The sequence below is a fragment of the Lissotriton vulgaris genome, chromosome 3_1 (genome assembly GCF_964263255.1).
Source record: "Lissotriton vulgaris chromosome 3_1, aLisVul1.2, whole genome shotgun sequence".
NCBI lineage: Eukaryota > Metazoa > Chordata > Amphibia > Caudata > Salamandridae > Lissotriton > Lissotriton vulgaris.
The window spans coordinates 1,368,694,305-1,368,711,619 of record NC_141689.1 but is presented as its reverse complement, the minus strand read 5'-3'; the positions used below and the strand labels follow the sequence as shown (position 1 = coordinate 1,368,711,619).

At 41.7% G+C, this 17,315-nt stretch overlaps 1 protein-coding gene across 1 annotated transcript in view; it reads right to left on the bottom strand.

Moving 5' to 3' along the window:
* The window catches only part of LOC147727913 (coiled-coil domain-containing protein 17-like), a 751,707-nt gene that overhangs the window by 375,649 nt on the left and 358,743 nt on the right, over positions 1–17,315 (bottom strand). The window contains exon 4 of the mRNA XM_086961839.1: positions 5,749–5,902. Coding sequence (XP_086817965.1) covers positions 5,749–5,902 — 154 coding nt within the window. The remainder of the gene's footprint in view (positions 1–5,748; positions 5,903–17,315) is intronic.

The following is a 17,315-nucleotide window of genomic DNA, read 5'->3' as shown; positions in this document are numbered from 1 at the left end:
TAGCTGCTGCCAGGGAACTAGAATGGAGGGCCGGGAGGGGTTAAAAAAAAAGACTCACTTACCTTCTCGCCGCTGGTGCCGTATCTCATCATCTCTCTGTGGCCGGAATCAGGAAGCACCCAGGCTCCCTCCCCTAAGCCAACCACAGTGCTGCAATGCAGTGTTGTGATTGGTCTGAGCGTCGTAGCTCAGAGCGGGAATGGGGGGCTGGAAATGTTCCACACCAGGCCGTGTAATGCAGCCAGTTGGAGAACATGCAAAGTGCCCATGACTGGAGGGTCGGCCAAGCAGGTATGCCCACTTTGGAATACAGCAACCACTCCTCCTCCCGGACGTCACAGGAGCTCAACCCAGGCCAACCTGGTGGGAACTAAAAATAAAATGATAATAACAGAAATAACTGTGATTATCATTTTATTTTCGCTTTTACACTGCTCCGAGAGCAGTGGGGTGACACTCCTCCGCCTTAGCAATGGAGCCACCACTGGACATAGATAGCATTGAGTGCTGAGATCCGAAGTAACTGTCGGAGAAGAGAGTCGAGGAGGTAAAGTGAAGTGTTTTCCTTATGAATACAATTGCATAACAATGAAGCATGTTAAGCTTATAACATCAGGAACCGCTGAATGTCTTGTTGCTTAACTGACAGGAAGCAAAGTACCTCAGAGTAAAATTATCATTACACGCTGGATGAGGAAACTGCTGATGCATAGAATTGTCACACAAGCTATTTCTGGTTTCTGGATGGTAAACCGTCTTAATGCTTACAGTTCTGTGGGCAATGAATGAGAATCACTCTCCATTGTGAGTCCAGCATGGATCTTCTAGTTCATCAGAACATTTGATCTCAACAGAGATGGGCAGATCTAGTTCATGTCATCTGGTTCTTGTAAATGAAGTTGTGCTCTCAGCAAATCTCACCAAAAACTGAAGTAACTCACTTGAGGTAATAAATAGTAACGGCCTTTTATTGAGAGTACTAGCGTCGCAGAAGAGATGACCTGGCAGCTCAGTCCAACGGCCACCTGTTCTTCCTAAGCATTCCATATGTCATCAGCTGTGACATTGGTGCATTGTGTTTCTAGTGTGTCCTCAGCTAAGTAGGATTACACACTGATATGCGGGTTCTCTATTTTTTCAGCGACTGTGAGGCACGTAACCTGAATGAATTGTGGGTGCCAGAAGGTTGGTCCTTTATATACCCCCAAAAATGTTTTTACATTCTAGCCAATGAATGAGTTTATAGTGCCATTGAATACAAGGTCAAGAGGAAGTTTTTCGAATTTATTCAGTCATCAATCCTATATGTAATGATAGGCCTGATTTCTAATAGATTTATATATGTCTCTCCTTTTCTCTTTTTAATTCATTTAGAATTTTTACATATACTTGCGTCGCTCCCAAGGATGAGGAGAAACCTGCCATAAACTAAACTATAATACTTGTTGACAAAAGGTGAGCTAGACTAACACGGAATTGGTCTGAAAGTTGTTCAGACCCGATATGACAAGGGGTAAATGTGGGTGTATCCTTGGGACCACTGACTCAGTTGCATATGTGGTTTCTATTAGGTGCCTTATAGGTCTGGTACTTATTGACTGGGGATTAGAATATTGCAACAATCTCCAGTAGATTTTCTATCAATGGAAGTGGCTTTAGTAAGTAAGCTTTTATTAATTTTAGTTGTACTAAGGTATGCTGGTGTTCTGGTGGGTAAATGGAGCTATGTGATTGTGATTGGATAATACTGTCGAATGTTATGCTATACAGTATGTGTGGTACTGTTGGGATCCAGCCGATTGTTGTGTTTGTTTCACAAACAATTTTTTTTCTCTTTAAAAATAAATAAATAAATAAAGCTGTGGCTTGTTAGTAAATTACAAGTGGTATATACGATTTGTTTGCAATATTTAGTTTGTTTATTGCATATATTTATATTTTAGATGTGCTTTTCTAACGAGAGTTTATCAATCTGTTGTCTTGATAAAGATGGTCCAACCAGCATAACCATCGAAACGTGTCGACGCCTGTTCTCCATTAATCTGTCAAATTGATATTTCTTTAGATGTTGATGGTTTGCAAAGCATCAGGGTTCATCTCAACAACTTGTACAGATGGATGTTGTCTTCCATGAAAAAGATTAATGTCTACCCTAACTCTCGTCTTGTGTTTTTATTGTTGCTATTCTATTATTGTGTATGTAATTCTTGCAAGCCATGTAAAAACTTGTTTTGTATTGTTTGTTAGGAAAGTACTTTTTAACTTTGTGAAATATTTTTAATGAATTGTGTTTTTAAAAGTACAGCCTTTTAGATTTTTGTGCTAACGCATCGTGATAGTTGGTCTGAACAGTAATCCCTATGGTTGATTGTTTGGTGAATGAGATACAGTTGGGTGAGCAGTGATGTGTTGACGAATAGGTCTTTATTAAGTTTTACCAAAGGACACCTTTTGTGCTTCTCTGTTGAACCCTATTCCTTTGGTTGTTTAAGGGGTCCCTCTCATGTTGTCTTAAAAGCATTCCACTCATGACATTTTAGCTCACCATAACAGGTCCTACAGTTAACAAAAGCAGATGCTACAGGACATAAGTTCCTTCATTAGATCACGACTAGATGAGGGGGCAGGCCTTGTTGACTTTGTTAAAGAATTGTCTTTGCCTCTCCTTGATCTTGGTGATTCACTTGAACTGGACTCACACAGGTCACAGGATGAGGTGTCAAATGTGGTCTTCTCGTCCCAAAGCAGGAAGGCCCCTGGGAACAACTAACCACTAGTGGATTTATTGAAGACGCTTTCTTATGCACTGCCTGCCCATCTCCATACGATCTGTGCACTGCAATGGTAGCACTCATACACAAGCCAGTTGATGATTGTGTCTCCTCTAGGCCTGTCTTTTCACTGATTAAAGAACTAAAGATTCTGGCTAATCACCTATATATGGCTGTCGATAAGTTGACACACACAGATCAGTCAAGATTTACACCAACTGATCAACTAGGCATAAGTTGGTAAGGTTTCCCAACGATATGGAATACTCCAACGCAGTCGCAGAATCGTTAGTAATATTATCTCTTGTTGCAGAGAAAGCAATCCGCCTCTGGACGGACCCTTTTTGTTGGAATTACCAGCAAAGATGTACAAGGGACCTGTACACCTTTCGTTAGTAAAAACGTTACATGGTAGCTAAGATCTCAGGCAATGGGCAGACGTCCACTGCATTCACCCTACATAGTGGAACGAGACACGCAGGCCTTTTAACCTTATTGCACTTTGCCTTCTTGTTGATATCCTACGAATGCTGTGGAACTTCCCATGAATATGTTGTTCCATCAGGCAGCGAATTAAGACTTTTTTAATACAAATATTCACATACACTGTTTAAGAATTAAGAACGTAAGTAATTACTCTAAAGGAACATTGTAGTCTTTACAATTTTATCAACATGATTGAGCTATTTTGATTAAAACTGCATTTTATCATTTTTCGATCGTGTATTTGTCTGCAGTTTTCACATATTTTCCTTCCAGTACTGGACTGTATAGAACTTACACCGGTTTGATGCATCATATACTATATAGTTATAATCTATCTGTGCTGACATGTGGTTGTTATCTAGGACTTGGCAATTTGTTGTCATTCTTTTTTGTGTCTGTGAACTTACTGACTGACTGATGTGTTTTGTCTTTTGGTTTATGTAACTGCAGAATCGGCTGATTGATTGATACTCCACCAGCAAAGATGGACGGTGCACTCCATGCCCACAAAAGTAGATTTAGATATCACTGTCAGCCTATGTAAAATATGCTAATACACCTCTGGAAGGTCAATGAACTTTAATCTTGAGAACAACAGGAGGGCTTCTTTAATGATGTAAATAGGAGAAAACCCAATCTGAGGACGACAGTCTTGGGGAAAATCCGTTACCAGGGGAGCACAAACCAGCTAGAGAACAGGGAAGAGGTGTGGCGGCGCGGCTAGGGCAACTGACTCCGGAATCTGGGGATCACGGTTCGATCCCCCGCACTGGTGGCAGATTAGTCCAGCACCATGAGACACTGGGCAATAGCTTGCTTAATCTTCATGAGGGCCCCCAGCGCCTAGAGACTCTTACGGGTGATTGTGCGCTTTACAAATGTGGATTATAGCTGACGCCTGTATTCTGATCTCTGCCATCTAGCCCACTACTTCTCTACGGTATTCGAAGGCTTGAAACAACTCCGAGACAGGTCATGGAAGTAAGTGCTGCTTCCCACTTTAACACAAACTGAAAACTGAGCAGGAAACTAGAACAAAATCTGGCTTCCATATAAAGAAATCTGTAGTATCCTGCATATTATACTGTATGGTGTTTTACCAGCCCTGCTCTGCCAGTGCCTGTTAGAATGTTGGAGTTTGATGATGCCTCGGAATGATGGGACTGACGGAGGCAGAGTGACAGTTGGTCATGGGCTGAGCAGCTGACAGGCAGCTCCTGGTGGGGCTCTGATCTACCACATATCTACATGTTGTCCTGTACTTTACTGCCTGTCATCTTAATGAATAAAACATCCTGAATTACTACCTTCTTGAGTGGACCTTCATCACTACAGAATCCCTCTAATAACAGTCAACAGCTAAAAGAATGATATAATAAGCAACTGTAAACTGTTCCAACTCTAAGGAATCGGATGAAGGGGACATACAGCAAGGTCTCTTCTCTCAACACACACAAACGTAGCGCACACAAGCACTAGCAATGTAGGAGTCGCAAGAGGGTAAGAGAGGAGCTGGGCTGGACGTGCACAGACAGGGCTGTCATCGGCGATATTTTCTCTAAAAGAACTCAAATCACCAGACCTCAGCCTTCGATACATTAGAGTGGGTCGGGGCTCTACCGCAATGGCTCCGTCCCCCCTGACTCTAAGGCGAGGGCACTGATTTAGAGGTTGGCATAAAAGTGATGGCTATCCCGTCGCCATAATCAGGTGCATTACATCCTATGATATTAGGGCAGGATATGCTTCATGTTTGGGACAGAGTATCTCATCATTCAAATGCTACATCAGGACCTTACAGTTACAAACAGTGACACATCTAGCAATGAGAGCAAAGTCTGTATCAGGCAAACACATTGGGCATCCGAGTGAAAATGGCAGGTGTTCGTGTTCACCACTGAAGGAGGAGGTGCTAGAAAATATTATTAAATTCGAAGGTTATAGTGCTTGTCTGTTTCCTGTGTATGAGTCATTCACATTCTTGAAAAAAATGTGATAATGAAGAGTGACAAAGTGGTAGTCTGAACTAATTGCACACTTGACATGTTATGATCTACTTGAATACACTTTCCACCTATTTTGCATAGTAAGTCCCTGGTCAGGCCTCTGACATTCATTCACCTGGAAATTACCTACCTTATAAATTCCTAATTTTCAAATTTTTGTGAATCATTTAAGCAATGTAAATAATTCCTCAACATCATTCTGAGTCGTACCACACATTTTAACATTGACACCATACAACTAACACAGTATTCCCATAAGAATTTGAGGTACCATGCGCGCCATGCATATAAGAGAAAAAAATATTCACGTCCACTTATAATTGTCAATAAAAGTGACTCTAAATGTGTGATGGAATGCTAAGGGATCTGAATGAATGAATACCATTATCACAGGTCTACGGGGCTGCAATCTTGCACAGCTGTCCTAGTCCAGATATTTAAATCGAGTTTCAATTAAAGACATTCACCAACATGACTTCCCTTACATAGCTTCCAATTGCAGCACCTCAATCTGTTGCCTCATGGACTCCAGCAGCTGCTCGTTTCTTTGTTCCTGGGCAGTGAGGTGATGTAATAATTTCTCAAGCTGCGCAGAGTTTTTATTCTGGGCAGCCAGTTCATGCAGCCGCTCAACAATGTCTGAAATAGAAAATTGTTTTGTTTAAAATGTACCTCAATATTGCATTCAATTTTCATTGTTTTGTTATATTCCTCTCTGAAATCACCTGACCCAGAACTTATTTAAAAATTGATATCACATTGTTGTCCAGCTTTGTGCGTGAAATTGCAATAAGGTGACAAGTACCTATCCCAGATCATGAGGACATCAACTCGGATGTACCATGTTACAACGCATACCAATACAACTACCTACTATTACAACGCGACCATTACAACGCATACCATTACAACGCATAGCGCTTTGAGGTGCTGGATAGTGGTAAGTATAATTTACTATTCTAACTCCAGTCCCCGTGGACACTAGGGAAGGTGTTGGATAGTAAATTATACTTATTCCCTATCCTAGAGCGCCCCCCAGCGCAATGCGTTGTAATGGTATGCGTTGTAAAAGTTGCGTTGTAATAGTAGGTAGTTGTAAAAGTTGCGTTGTAACAGGTGTATACCCATCAACTCACCTAGTGATGAGTACAATGTAACATTCCCATTGGTCTGCAGTGAGACATGCTGCACTTCATACCAATGGGTGGGTCAGTCATCAGGTAGGTAATTTATTCAGCAGCATAATCCTAACTAACTAAACTGAGCATACCAACAATGGCAACATTTCATACAAACTCCTAACACCACCATAACCCCAACACACCCATGGTCAGAACATTTCCAGCTCATCCTAGCACCACCGTCATCAAAACATCTCCCTTTTCAGAATCTCACCTACACAGTTTTACTAAGTCATGCTAAATGATTTGAGGTGAGAGAGTTTGAGTAATACAACTACATTGGCACACTTTATTCTGAAAACTGTTCTAAGTGTGGAACCCTGTTGTGGGTCACAAATCAGCACAAAGGTTTTATTACCCAAGTTTAGATTTAGGCTAATTCAATATATGCTTTCTTTACCTAAGTGTTACCATTCACACACATGCAATGCTCATCATGCATGCAATGCTCACAACTAGCGGACTAGTGTTTGGGGCAAAATAAACCCCACTGAATTTGAGAGAAAATAGTTGCAGCAGATGTGGACTCTGTTATGAGATGCCTTCAAAACGATGCTCCCCCAGATGAGGGCTATTTTGAACTGGTTTGTGCAGATGTAGGAAAAAGACTGACTAGACCTGTGCAGAGAAGGGAACCCCAAGAGACGCTGTGGTTTAACACCTAGTGCTCCAGAGCTCAAAAGAATCTTAAAATGGCCCTTCATGCCAATCCCCATGATAGAACTCAAATTAAAAGCGAAAGACAGGTATATAAAAGTGTTATTAATCAAAGGAAGGCAGAACTGAGGAGATTTGCTTGGGAAGATTTGGAGAGAGTCAGTGCCCTCAATTACTCAAAAATTTTGGGACATCACTAATCGCCCCTTTTTTATGGACAAGGTTGGGCATATGGACTCTCTGATAATAGGGGATGCTTGGGAATCCCATTTTTTCGACCATATTTAACCCAAACCATGTTCAGATTGAGGAGAAATGTGAGGACCCCCCCCCCCCCTTAGACCTAACCCTTGGCCTCCCAATTAAGAGCATCCCTCTTCATAGCCTAGGTTGAGGAGGCTTTAGCAAAGGGATTCTGTGTGAAAGCCCCAGGCCCCAATGGGGTCCCATTAGATCTGTTTGAAAAGTAACCCCAATCTTTGGGCACCCCTGCTGACCAATTTTATTAAAGCAGTGGTGACTGGCCCCATCCCAGCATCATGGAAGGAGGACATAGTGGTTCCTGTGTTTAAAAAGGGCAATAGGAGTAATCCTGCATGTTAGAGGCCAATCTCAGGGTCAGGAGGGGATTGGACACCACAGTGCTTGATCCTGATTATGGCCGCCAGGGGGGTTCTATCCACCTGGCCTTCATGGACTTGTCCAGTGCTTTTGATACCGTTAATCAGGAGAAGTTGTGGGCACTAATGGGGACAATAGGTGTTGAGGAAGCTCTGAATTCCCTTTTGCGTTGGCTTCATGCCTCTACCACCGCTGCCATAAGATGTGGCCCTCAGGGGGGAAAGACTAGGCCTGTTGTCTCCACAGAAGGTGTTCGGCAGGGGTTACTTTTAGTGCATTTGCTTTTATTAATTGTCACTATTGGCCTAGAGGCATTTTTAATAGAGAGGGAAATACATTTCCCCCAAATTGGTGGCAATTTGGTCCCGCTACTATCATACACGGATGACACTGTGCTAATGGCTCTGACAGCATACAGCCTGCAAAAGTCACTCAACGATTTTACAGATTTTATGTCGGACCCTGATTTAAAAGTCAATTTTATCAAATCGTATATTATAGTGTGAGACTCAAAATGGACTAAAGCCAGAAAGTTTGCTGTAAGGGGCAAGACTATTGACAAGCTGATCAATTTACATACTTGGGGAACATTTTTAATAACGCTATGACTTGGGGCCCTCTTGTCACTGCTAGGGTGCAACATACTAGCAGGGCTGTGGGGGGGGGTCATTCCGCTTCGCCTGTAAGCTAGGTCACAAGCCGGTGACAGAGCTGGTAACCCCATACAAAGCTAAATGCCATTCTGTTGCATCATATGGGACAGGAGTATGGGGTTACCACAAAAGCTGCCATGTACAGGCTGTGGAAAGCAAATGAATTAAAAGGTTATTGAGGACTCTAAACAGTGCCCCCTCATTCTTCTGCCATCATGAGTTGGGGCTTTAATTTTTGGAGGATTGAACAGATGTTGCCCCTCTGTTTTTATGGGTAAACATTTGGCTGTCTGATGAATTAATGTTTACAAGGGACATCGCTAAGGACTGCATTAACCTTGATAGAGCCTTGACGACCCCTTTACTCCGATTCATGAGAGCTACACTCCATGAGATAGGTTTGGGGCACTACTATGATAACCCTGCTAGTATTTACACAAATACGAAAGTCATTATACAAGAGGCGCGCTATTCTTGGGTAACCGAGCACCGCTCGCAAGGTGAGGTGCCAAGTCTTTTATGTCTGTTCCCTGCACCACAGCAATTTTATCTAACTTTTATCACCAATGCCCAGGTCCGATTTCTTTTAACCATATTTCGTTTACGCACCTTGCACTTTATAGCGGCATTCCCAAAACAATCAGGTTGGGATGTAAATTCACACTCTGCCCATGAGACACTTTGGCAGCTCAAAGAACCCTGCACTTTATGTTGTTCTGCCCCTTTTGCAAAAAGCTGAGGGGAACATTCCTAGCCCCACTTTCGAGGGGAACCCGGCCTCAAACTTATATTGAAGGTTTTAATCTCTTGCACTCTTTGGCACCCTTGATATTTGCACTACTGTGAATAATTTTATTAAAGTTGCAATGGGCATTAGAAAATGTTACGAGTCACAACAGAAGATCATGAACGTTGCAACTTTTATTTTTCTTAAATAACAATTTTCATATATTTATGAGATTTTAGTTGTTACATTTCTACATCAATGAGAAAGAAATATCCCGTTTCCTTGTTAAAAGAGCATGAATTTTAAGTGACTGTTGTCCGTCTTCTTTGTACCTTCGTGCTTCCCCTTTTAACATCTACTTCAGTCTGTTACACAGTGGGGCCGTTTATGATTTCTACAAAGTTAAGGAATACTGTGACTCATTAGTTAAATTTGAATTGAAGGAAGAGGCTAAATTATAAATTGACTGATAATTCACGAAAATGAAATCAGTCAGCCTTAGGTCTGTTTTTATTTTTGTATTTTAAAAGTGTGCATGTATTTATTTATTGCTGTATTTATGGAGAATAAACCTAATCAAAATAAACGTATTTGATAGTGATGTTTCCACACACATCTTTTTGGAATCAGACTTATTGTGCAGTTCACACATATTGTCAAGGTAGAGTAGCAAGGTAAGTCATTGTGGCCAAGTATCTTCTTGTTGCAGCAAGTGACTCCCTTGAAGATGGGATTGAGAGGTGGCCTGCACAGTTCATTTCGTGATTATTGTTTAAAATATATTTTTTATTAATTCCAAACAACCGCAATCAGGATACAAAGGCTAACAGGTGCTCATTAGTCAATAAAAGTCCCTGATCGCACCCAAGTACAAGTGACATATCCGTAGCCAACAGATTTATGTGCCATTCCTCAAGATAATAGCACCAAGTGACAACCAAATGTTTGAGGAGTAAACATCACAGTAACAACCAGTGAACAATGAGAGACATAAGAGCAGTGCCTTAGCTGCATACCACAAGAATACAAAACAATCCTAACCCCCCACCCTCTTATCCCTACCCCCTCCCCTGTGCGTCACATAGAGTAAAGTTATGAGAACATCAGAGTGTAGAAAAAAAGGTCATAATACAGATAACTATCCTCATATAAGTCCCCTAATGTATACAGACCCTTCTCCCCCAGTCAGTCAGTGCAGCCCAGTTTTACCCGTGTGGGAGAGCAGTACACATGGCTAAAGCGATCTCCGGGGCATAGGGACGCTCAATCTGCGCCCTCTGCTGACTCCTGTTCCAAACAAAGCCGAAACTCGTTAGTGAGTGCCTTGAGCCACAATGGCAGCTGTAAAATAATACAAGAGAGCACCTACCCTGGGACCTGCCCATCATCCTGCTCATACAGTCCCCTAAATTCCAGCGCTACTGCTTGGGTAAGCCACTGTAATTGGGCTGCCAAATAGTATGTCTCAAAGTCAGGCACCGTCAATCCACCAACAGCCCTCAGCCTCATTAAGGTTTTCAGCTCCACCCGTCATCTGCTAGTAGCCCAGAAAAAACCTGTGATCATTGATTGAAGCTGTTTGAAAATCGGCGCAGGTATCCAGACTGGTAGAGTTAGAAAATAACACCGTAGCCTAGGGAGAGCCACCCTTTTAAGAAGGGCCTCTTGGCCTGCTACCAAGAGAGGTAAGGTCCCCCAAAATTCCAGGTTGCTTTTAAGACTTCGGATTGCTTTATCTACATTACCCTCCAGTAGGTCACCCTGCGTATGATAAATACAGGTCCCAAGGTACGTCAAGCAACGATATTCCCACTGCACACCGTCAGCAATTAAAGGACCCCCATCTGATGGGGCAGCGGGAACAGGCAAGACTTCGCACAATTCACCTTGAGTCCCGCAACAACCTCAAGATCTATTAGTAAACGCTTTTCTCCGATGAGGGCATCTGCCGTGTTTGCTAGAAACATGAGTAGGTCATCAGCATAGAGCGCGATGTAGCTAGGAACTCCATAAGAACGTCATCATTCAGCGTCACCTCACTCCGATAGAGATCGCATAATAGGCAAGAAACTGATTATTAATCCCCTGCTGGTTATAACAAAGTTCCCCCGTAGGGCTACACAATTCCAAAATAACCGATCCCCGTCGAGAGGGGTTGGCTAACCAAACAAAAACAACGCACCAGATTTATCACGCTCTGCATGAGCTCGCGCTATATATTGTATAACTATCAGTTGAGCATACAGGGCAATCTTCCATCTGCCGAATTACGTCTCCCCTGCCCAAATCCGCCTCGAATTTGGTCTCCAGAGACAAAAGGTGGAGTGAAGAGGCGTCTATATAAAAAGCTGACGCAAAATCAGAGGCGCCATGCAAGGATCCTTAAACGCCCACCTCTGGACCAAACTGTCTACCCGAGAGAACTCCCCCCCCCAGGAATTATCTAAAAGAATCACTGGAGAACCTGGAATTAACAAATCTCTGGGAGTCTTCCACAGACATAAAAAGTTTCAAAAAAGTGGTAACAAAGTAACCAAAATGATATCATCCATAGATGACAAAGACATTTTGGCCAAGAGGGCTCATGGATGGACAGTGCTGAAAGATTATGAAGCTTTTAAGCTGCAGGAATACCTGAAAATGGGCCTCACACAGATGACAAAAAACACATTTTTAAATTTGCGCCTCGGCATCCTACCAATACTACCCCATCTGGCACCTTGGAAAAGGGGAGCAGAAGAATACCTTTGCAGTCTTTGCAGAACAGGGAAAGAGAACCTAATACATATAATCTGCATCTGCCCAAACCTGATGGACATAAGGCGCTCACTACTTCGAGTTTTATGGAACCAAAAGGGCATAACAAGTTGCAGGCAGGCTGTGATGCTGTGCTTTAATCCTGAAGAGATTCAGTTAAATTGCAGACTAACAAAGTATTTTTATATAGTGGCCAGAAGACTCATGAGTTAGCCATATGGCTCATTCAAAGTACAGTAAGCAACAGCACTTCAATCAAACAAAGGACAGTCCGCTAAGTCACTTGCCAAGTCACAACCACGCCTGGCACATTGAGGCACATTGACTTTACAAACTGAGAAATGGACTATAACAAAATGCAATTGACACTTTTATGATTTTATTGAGTGTAAAACACCTGTTCTTATTCTTACACCATAAATGTAAAACAAGGCTCAAATGTTTTTTAATAATGGAAGTTTTAAATATCGTGAGTTTTCATTAACTGTACAATAAATTATTCTATTCTATGCTATATATTTTTTTATAATCAAAACAGTGCAGCCTCTCAACCCGCACGGCGACTGCCTCCCTTGCCTCCAACAAGACCTGCTGCCTACTGTGTTGCTCAGGCCGGTCTTGTTCCACTGCCCGCAAGCGCTGAAACGCAGTCTCTATATCTTGCAGTAGCGTCTTACACACTCCAACCATGTTGGCAATACAGTGACCCCTTAGCACAACCTTAAAGGCATCCCACTCCACAGCAGATGAGGAAGCCATGCCCGTGTTCTCGAGTAAATATTGGGTAATACCAGCCCCCACTACCTCCCGAAAGACTTGATCTTCTAGGAGCTCTGGGTTTAACCGCCAAGTTGGGATTGCGGGGCACAGTTTATTTTGTGATGAAGCAGAGAATAGATTCACTCAATGGAGTAGTTGAACCAGGTGAAAAGGTAAATCACAGTTGAAACATCTTATACCACCCACTCCTATACAATGGAGGGAAATATCTATATTTGCTCACCTCCCCACTGAGCTGACTAAAACTTCTTGGTATCACAAATGATGGTGCTGAGATAGTTTTCGCAGTTTGTCAAAGGTCTTCCTGTTAGTTTCTGAAGTAGAAGTAAAAGCCATCTGTCTGGTAGAATAGGATACATTTGAGGCTGTCAGCCCATTGACTTGTTGGCACGAGGCCATCATCTTCTGCTTGGTCAGGCCAAATAATCTGGTATCATCCTTGATTGGGACATTGATCTGTTTAAAGCATTAGGCCACCAGTTGTGTTGCTGCATATTTTGCCAACCATTGTCAAGTTTGCTCTTTGGCCATGCCTCAAAGGGGTTAAAGAGGCCATTTTCATTGCCCATGTTGGGTTGGGGTAATGGGCAATGTTTTACAGATTGTGCCTCCATCCTTTCAAATACTGACATTTGTCTTGTTGGCTTACTCTGTGAGCAAAGGCAATGTATGTCTTCTTTCATCCTCAGTGTCACCTGTATCTTACTATTCCATGATCAGCAGACTGTATGCGGGTGGGTAGTGTTGTAACCTTTCCCTGAGATAAACACTGCTCTGTAAAGTGGCTGTAAGGCAAGTAGCAAGTGCTTTCTAAAACACCTTAACATAATTAAAAGAAGCATTTGCAAAGCTAATGGGTCTGGTGTAGGTCCAGCCTTTTAGTTTCATCAATACTTCTTTTATCATGGTTTTTGTAAAACTTTATAGTAGGTGGGTCTTCCAAGCACTGACCCCTTGAATGTTGTGGTACAAGAATATTGAGGACTGAATATCAAGGGACAAAATATTGAATGTAAGTGCATATAAAAGACGTATAGATGTTCTGTTCTTAACTCCACATCTACATACCTTGAAGATATATATCACTATGCTGATAGTAAGGGTGCACATCATTGCCAATATTTAAAAAAAATGTCACAACTCAAGGAAAGGTTTGGGTGCCAAAACCAACACATTTCCCAGCAGTCCAGGGCACTGAAGGAAACTACTTGAGGGCAGACATGTTCTTTCTGAAAGAGCAGAATGCTGTCACTTACAGTAAAGTTAGCCAATGGCTAAAGAAGGATGCCCCATGCTGTATAGTGTACAGGTCGGAAGGAAAATATAATTTACACAACCACTTACTGATGGATAAAGAGGGCTGGTTGAAAGTCACCACAACTAAGACTATTCCATATATAATTTTTCGTGAAATCAAAAGATTTAGGCTAACGAAAATAGGATAAAACAACAAAATATGCCCATGTGTACTTGGCCCTGTGTTGGAGTGGTACAAAGGGTACAAAAGTTTGCCTGTTATCTGTGTCATGAGCAGGTGATTGACATAAAGCTGATGCCGGAACTCTTCAGGATCTCCCCATCTTTGTTTCAGTGATGAGGCTTCTGATATGATTCTATAAGGCTACATACATCGCATTAACTCCTACCAGAACCGATGAGGTGCAACAACGTCACAGATTTGGGTCCTTGTCATTATAAAACATTATGCACTTTGCTATGTTTTGTGAACAATATAATTCCTTAACCCCTTCGACACTCATGACGAGCTGGGCTCGTCATGGTGTAGCCTCCTCAAACACTGATGACGAGCCCAGCTCGTCAAAAAACAATGTAAAAAAAGAATTTTCAGCACAGAGGGGGAAAACGCATAGCAGCCATGGAGTTAAGACAAAAGTTAACTTTCTATCTGTTTAGAGGGAAACAATTTATGTAAATTAGACCTGCCTTAACCTTTTAGCAGATGTTGTGGAATGAATTTATATGCAATGGGAAGTCACTGCAGGCCACCAAGCACTTTCTGCTACTTTGCACCCTGTATCCCTCAAAGTGTTGTATGGGAGTGAAGTTGAGGATTGGCGAAGATAAATAAGGGCAAGCTGTTTTTCTTTTACTGGTAAACGTGTATATTTCCCCAGGTAGAGCATCCAACTCACTGGTTGATTCAATCTGTACTTATGTGCAAAGGATGAGTGGCACTGAAGAATGCTCGCGGATTAATGGTGGGTGATTTTAATGCCAAACTATCCAACAATGCAGTCATGTCTTTTTCAAACCTTGAATTGGCGGAAGTATGGTCCATTCCAGATTCTGTACTGCCAGATCATTTAAGATCAGATAAACGAGGCCTGTTACTCCTGCATAGTTTGAGAACGTTCGACCTAGTAATGTTAAATGGCAGATTTCCAGAGGATTCCCCAGACTCTTATACTTATCAGGCCCACTTGTCCACTCATTAATTGATTACATGGTGGTATCTTACCAACTTTTTAGTGTATGTACACAATCTAAGGTATTTAAAACAAGCATGAGTGATCATAGAATTTTGGCTGTCAATGTTGATATAGAAATCGAGAAGCTTGAACTCTGGAATCACAGGGACGAAAAGGTTTTATATAATTGCAGTAATGGGCGCACTTGTTGGTCAAATAATTTGCTCCCAAGTTTTAAGAGAGTCTTTGAAAATATTCCTTTTATTTGTACTCAAGAAACCCCTATTGACAGGTTTGAGAGAATCTTGGCTCCAATTAGAACTTTTGGAAGAAAAAAGCAAGTTCATAGCTCTGCTCCATCAGTGATTATATCATGGGAAATTAAAAAATCAAATCAGGACATTAATGCTTTAATTAGAGAACAATTTAGGCTGTCTACGATACCAAGGCAAAGGGAAATTAACAGACTGAAACAGGTATGGAAAAGGAAAATGGTGTCGGAACGTAGAAGGGTCGAAGATTCAAATTGGTTTAAACTTCGCGAGGTTGCTCAATCCTGTGATACTAGGAAATATTGGGCGCTGATAGGAACATTTTGTGATGGGAGAGAGAAGTCAAAGCCCATTTTGATTCCAGATGTAGAATGGTTTACCAATATTTCCCAGCTGTATACTTTAAATTCTGCAGTTGGATGTAATCAAGATGTTGGCTCTGCCCCGTCAATGGGGAGCGAATATGGAGCACCAACATGCTTTGCAATAGAGGATTATACTAAAGGGGCAAGATACTGTAGTGCGATGGGCCCAGATGAATAAAAGAGGATGGCGAAATTTTTACACCTACTGTTTGTCCATTGGTATACCCATCGAGACATCCCACAATCCTGGAAGGGAAGTATAATAGTTCCAATATATAAAAAGGGTTCAAAAAATTCCCCTGCCGGTTTTAGACAGATCTCTCTCCTGGATGCGACTGGAAAATTATTTGCAAAGATTATCCTTACCCATCTGCAAGATTATGCATTTGGAAATGATCTCATTCCCTTAGAACAAACATGATTTCACAAAAACAGTTGCATGATGGATAATATCACAACCTTGCAAACTTTACCCGAAAAATATCCAGTGAGCCGGGGAATGCCGTTATATGCGGCTATTACACATTTCTCTATGGCATTCGATAGATCGGGGGACGTTGTGGAGAAAATTGGTCACCATGGGGATACCAGGGAATTTATTACGATTGGTTATTGCACTTCACTCTTTTGCTTGGACGCAGGTTTTATTGGGGGAAGCACAGGGTCTTTCGAGACAAATAGAAAGTAATAATGGGTTGAAGCAAGGGTGTCTTTTGGCTCCTTTCTTTTTTCTATTTACATTAATGATTTGCCAAGAAGAGTGGGGCTCAGCAAAGGGGATTCCCCTAAATTAGAAACTTTAAAGTTGAGCTGTCTGCTATATGCAGATTATTATTTCAGAGTTTTATATAGCGCAAACCTGACCTGAATATGGTATCAGAGGGCTTTACTTAGCACCAGTTGCATTACATGAGGACACATACATTTTTGTTAGGCATGGGGAGATTAAGTGATTTGCCCAGAATCACAGGATGTTCAGTGTCATTGCCAAGACTCCAACCAAGTTCCCCAGATTCAAGGTCAGATGCCCTTATGCCATAATAATGGATTTAACCCCCAATTGGACTTCAAAGACGCCTTGCTGAGTTGATTAGGTACACCGAAGAATACTATTTAAAAATAAATATTTTAAAGAGTTAAAGCTATGATTTTTATTTATCAGGGATGTAAAGTCAGAAAAAACTTGCATATGTTCTTTATGTTCTTGGGAAATGAGAAACTGGAAGTAGTCAAATTTTATCCATATTTATGTTCTGGTAGCAATCATATGGATCATTGTAAAGGCAAGGCAATTTCACAGGCCTTTGCAATCAATCGTTTGTATACACTCTGCGGGAAAAGACACTTCACACACATTTTATCAGTCTATAAAATAAAGATACCACCAGCATTGAGCTATGCCTGTGAAACAATAGATTGGGATAACAAGAGTGGGATAAATTCGAGAAAGTGGCGGGACGGATCTGGCGCCAAATATGTAATTTGAATCGCGCTGCTCCTATTGCAGCGATTAGGCTTGAATTGGGTCTACTCTCCACTTATGTGCTATCTATGGCTGCGTGCTTAAGATGGAGCAGTGCAATAGTAAACAGCTCAGAGAACTTGTTAAG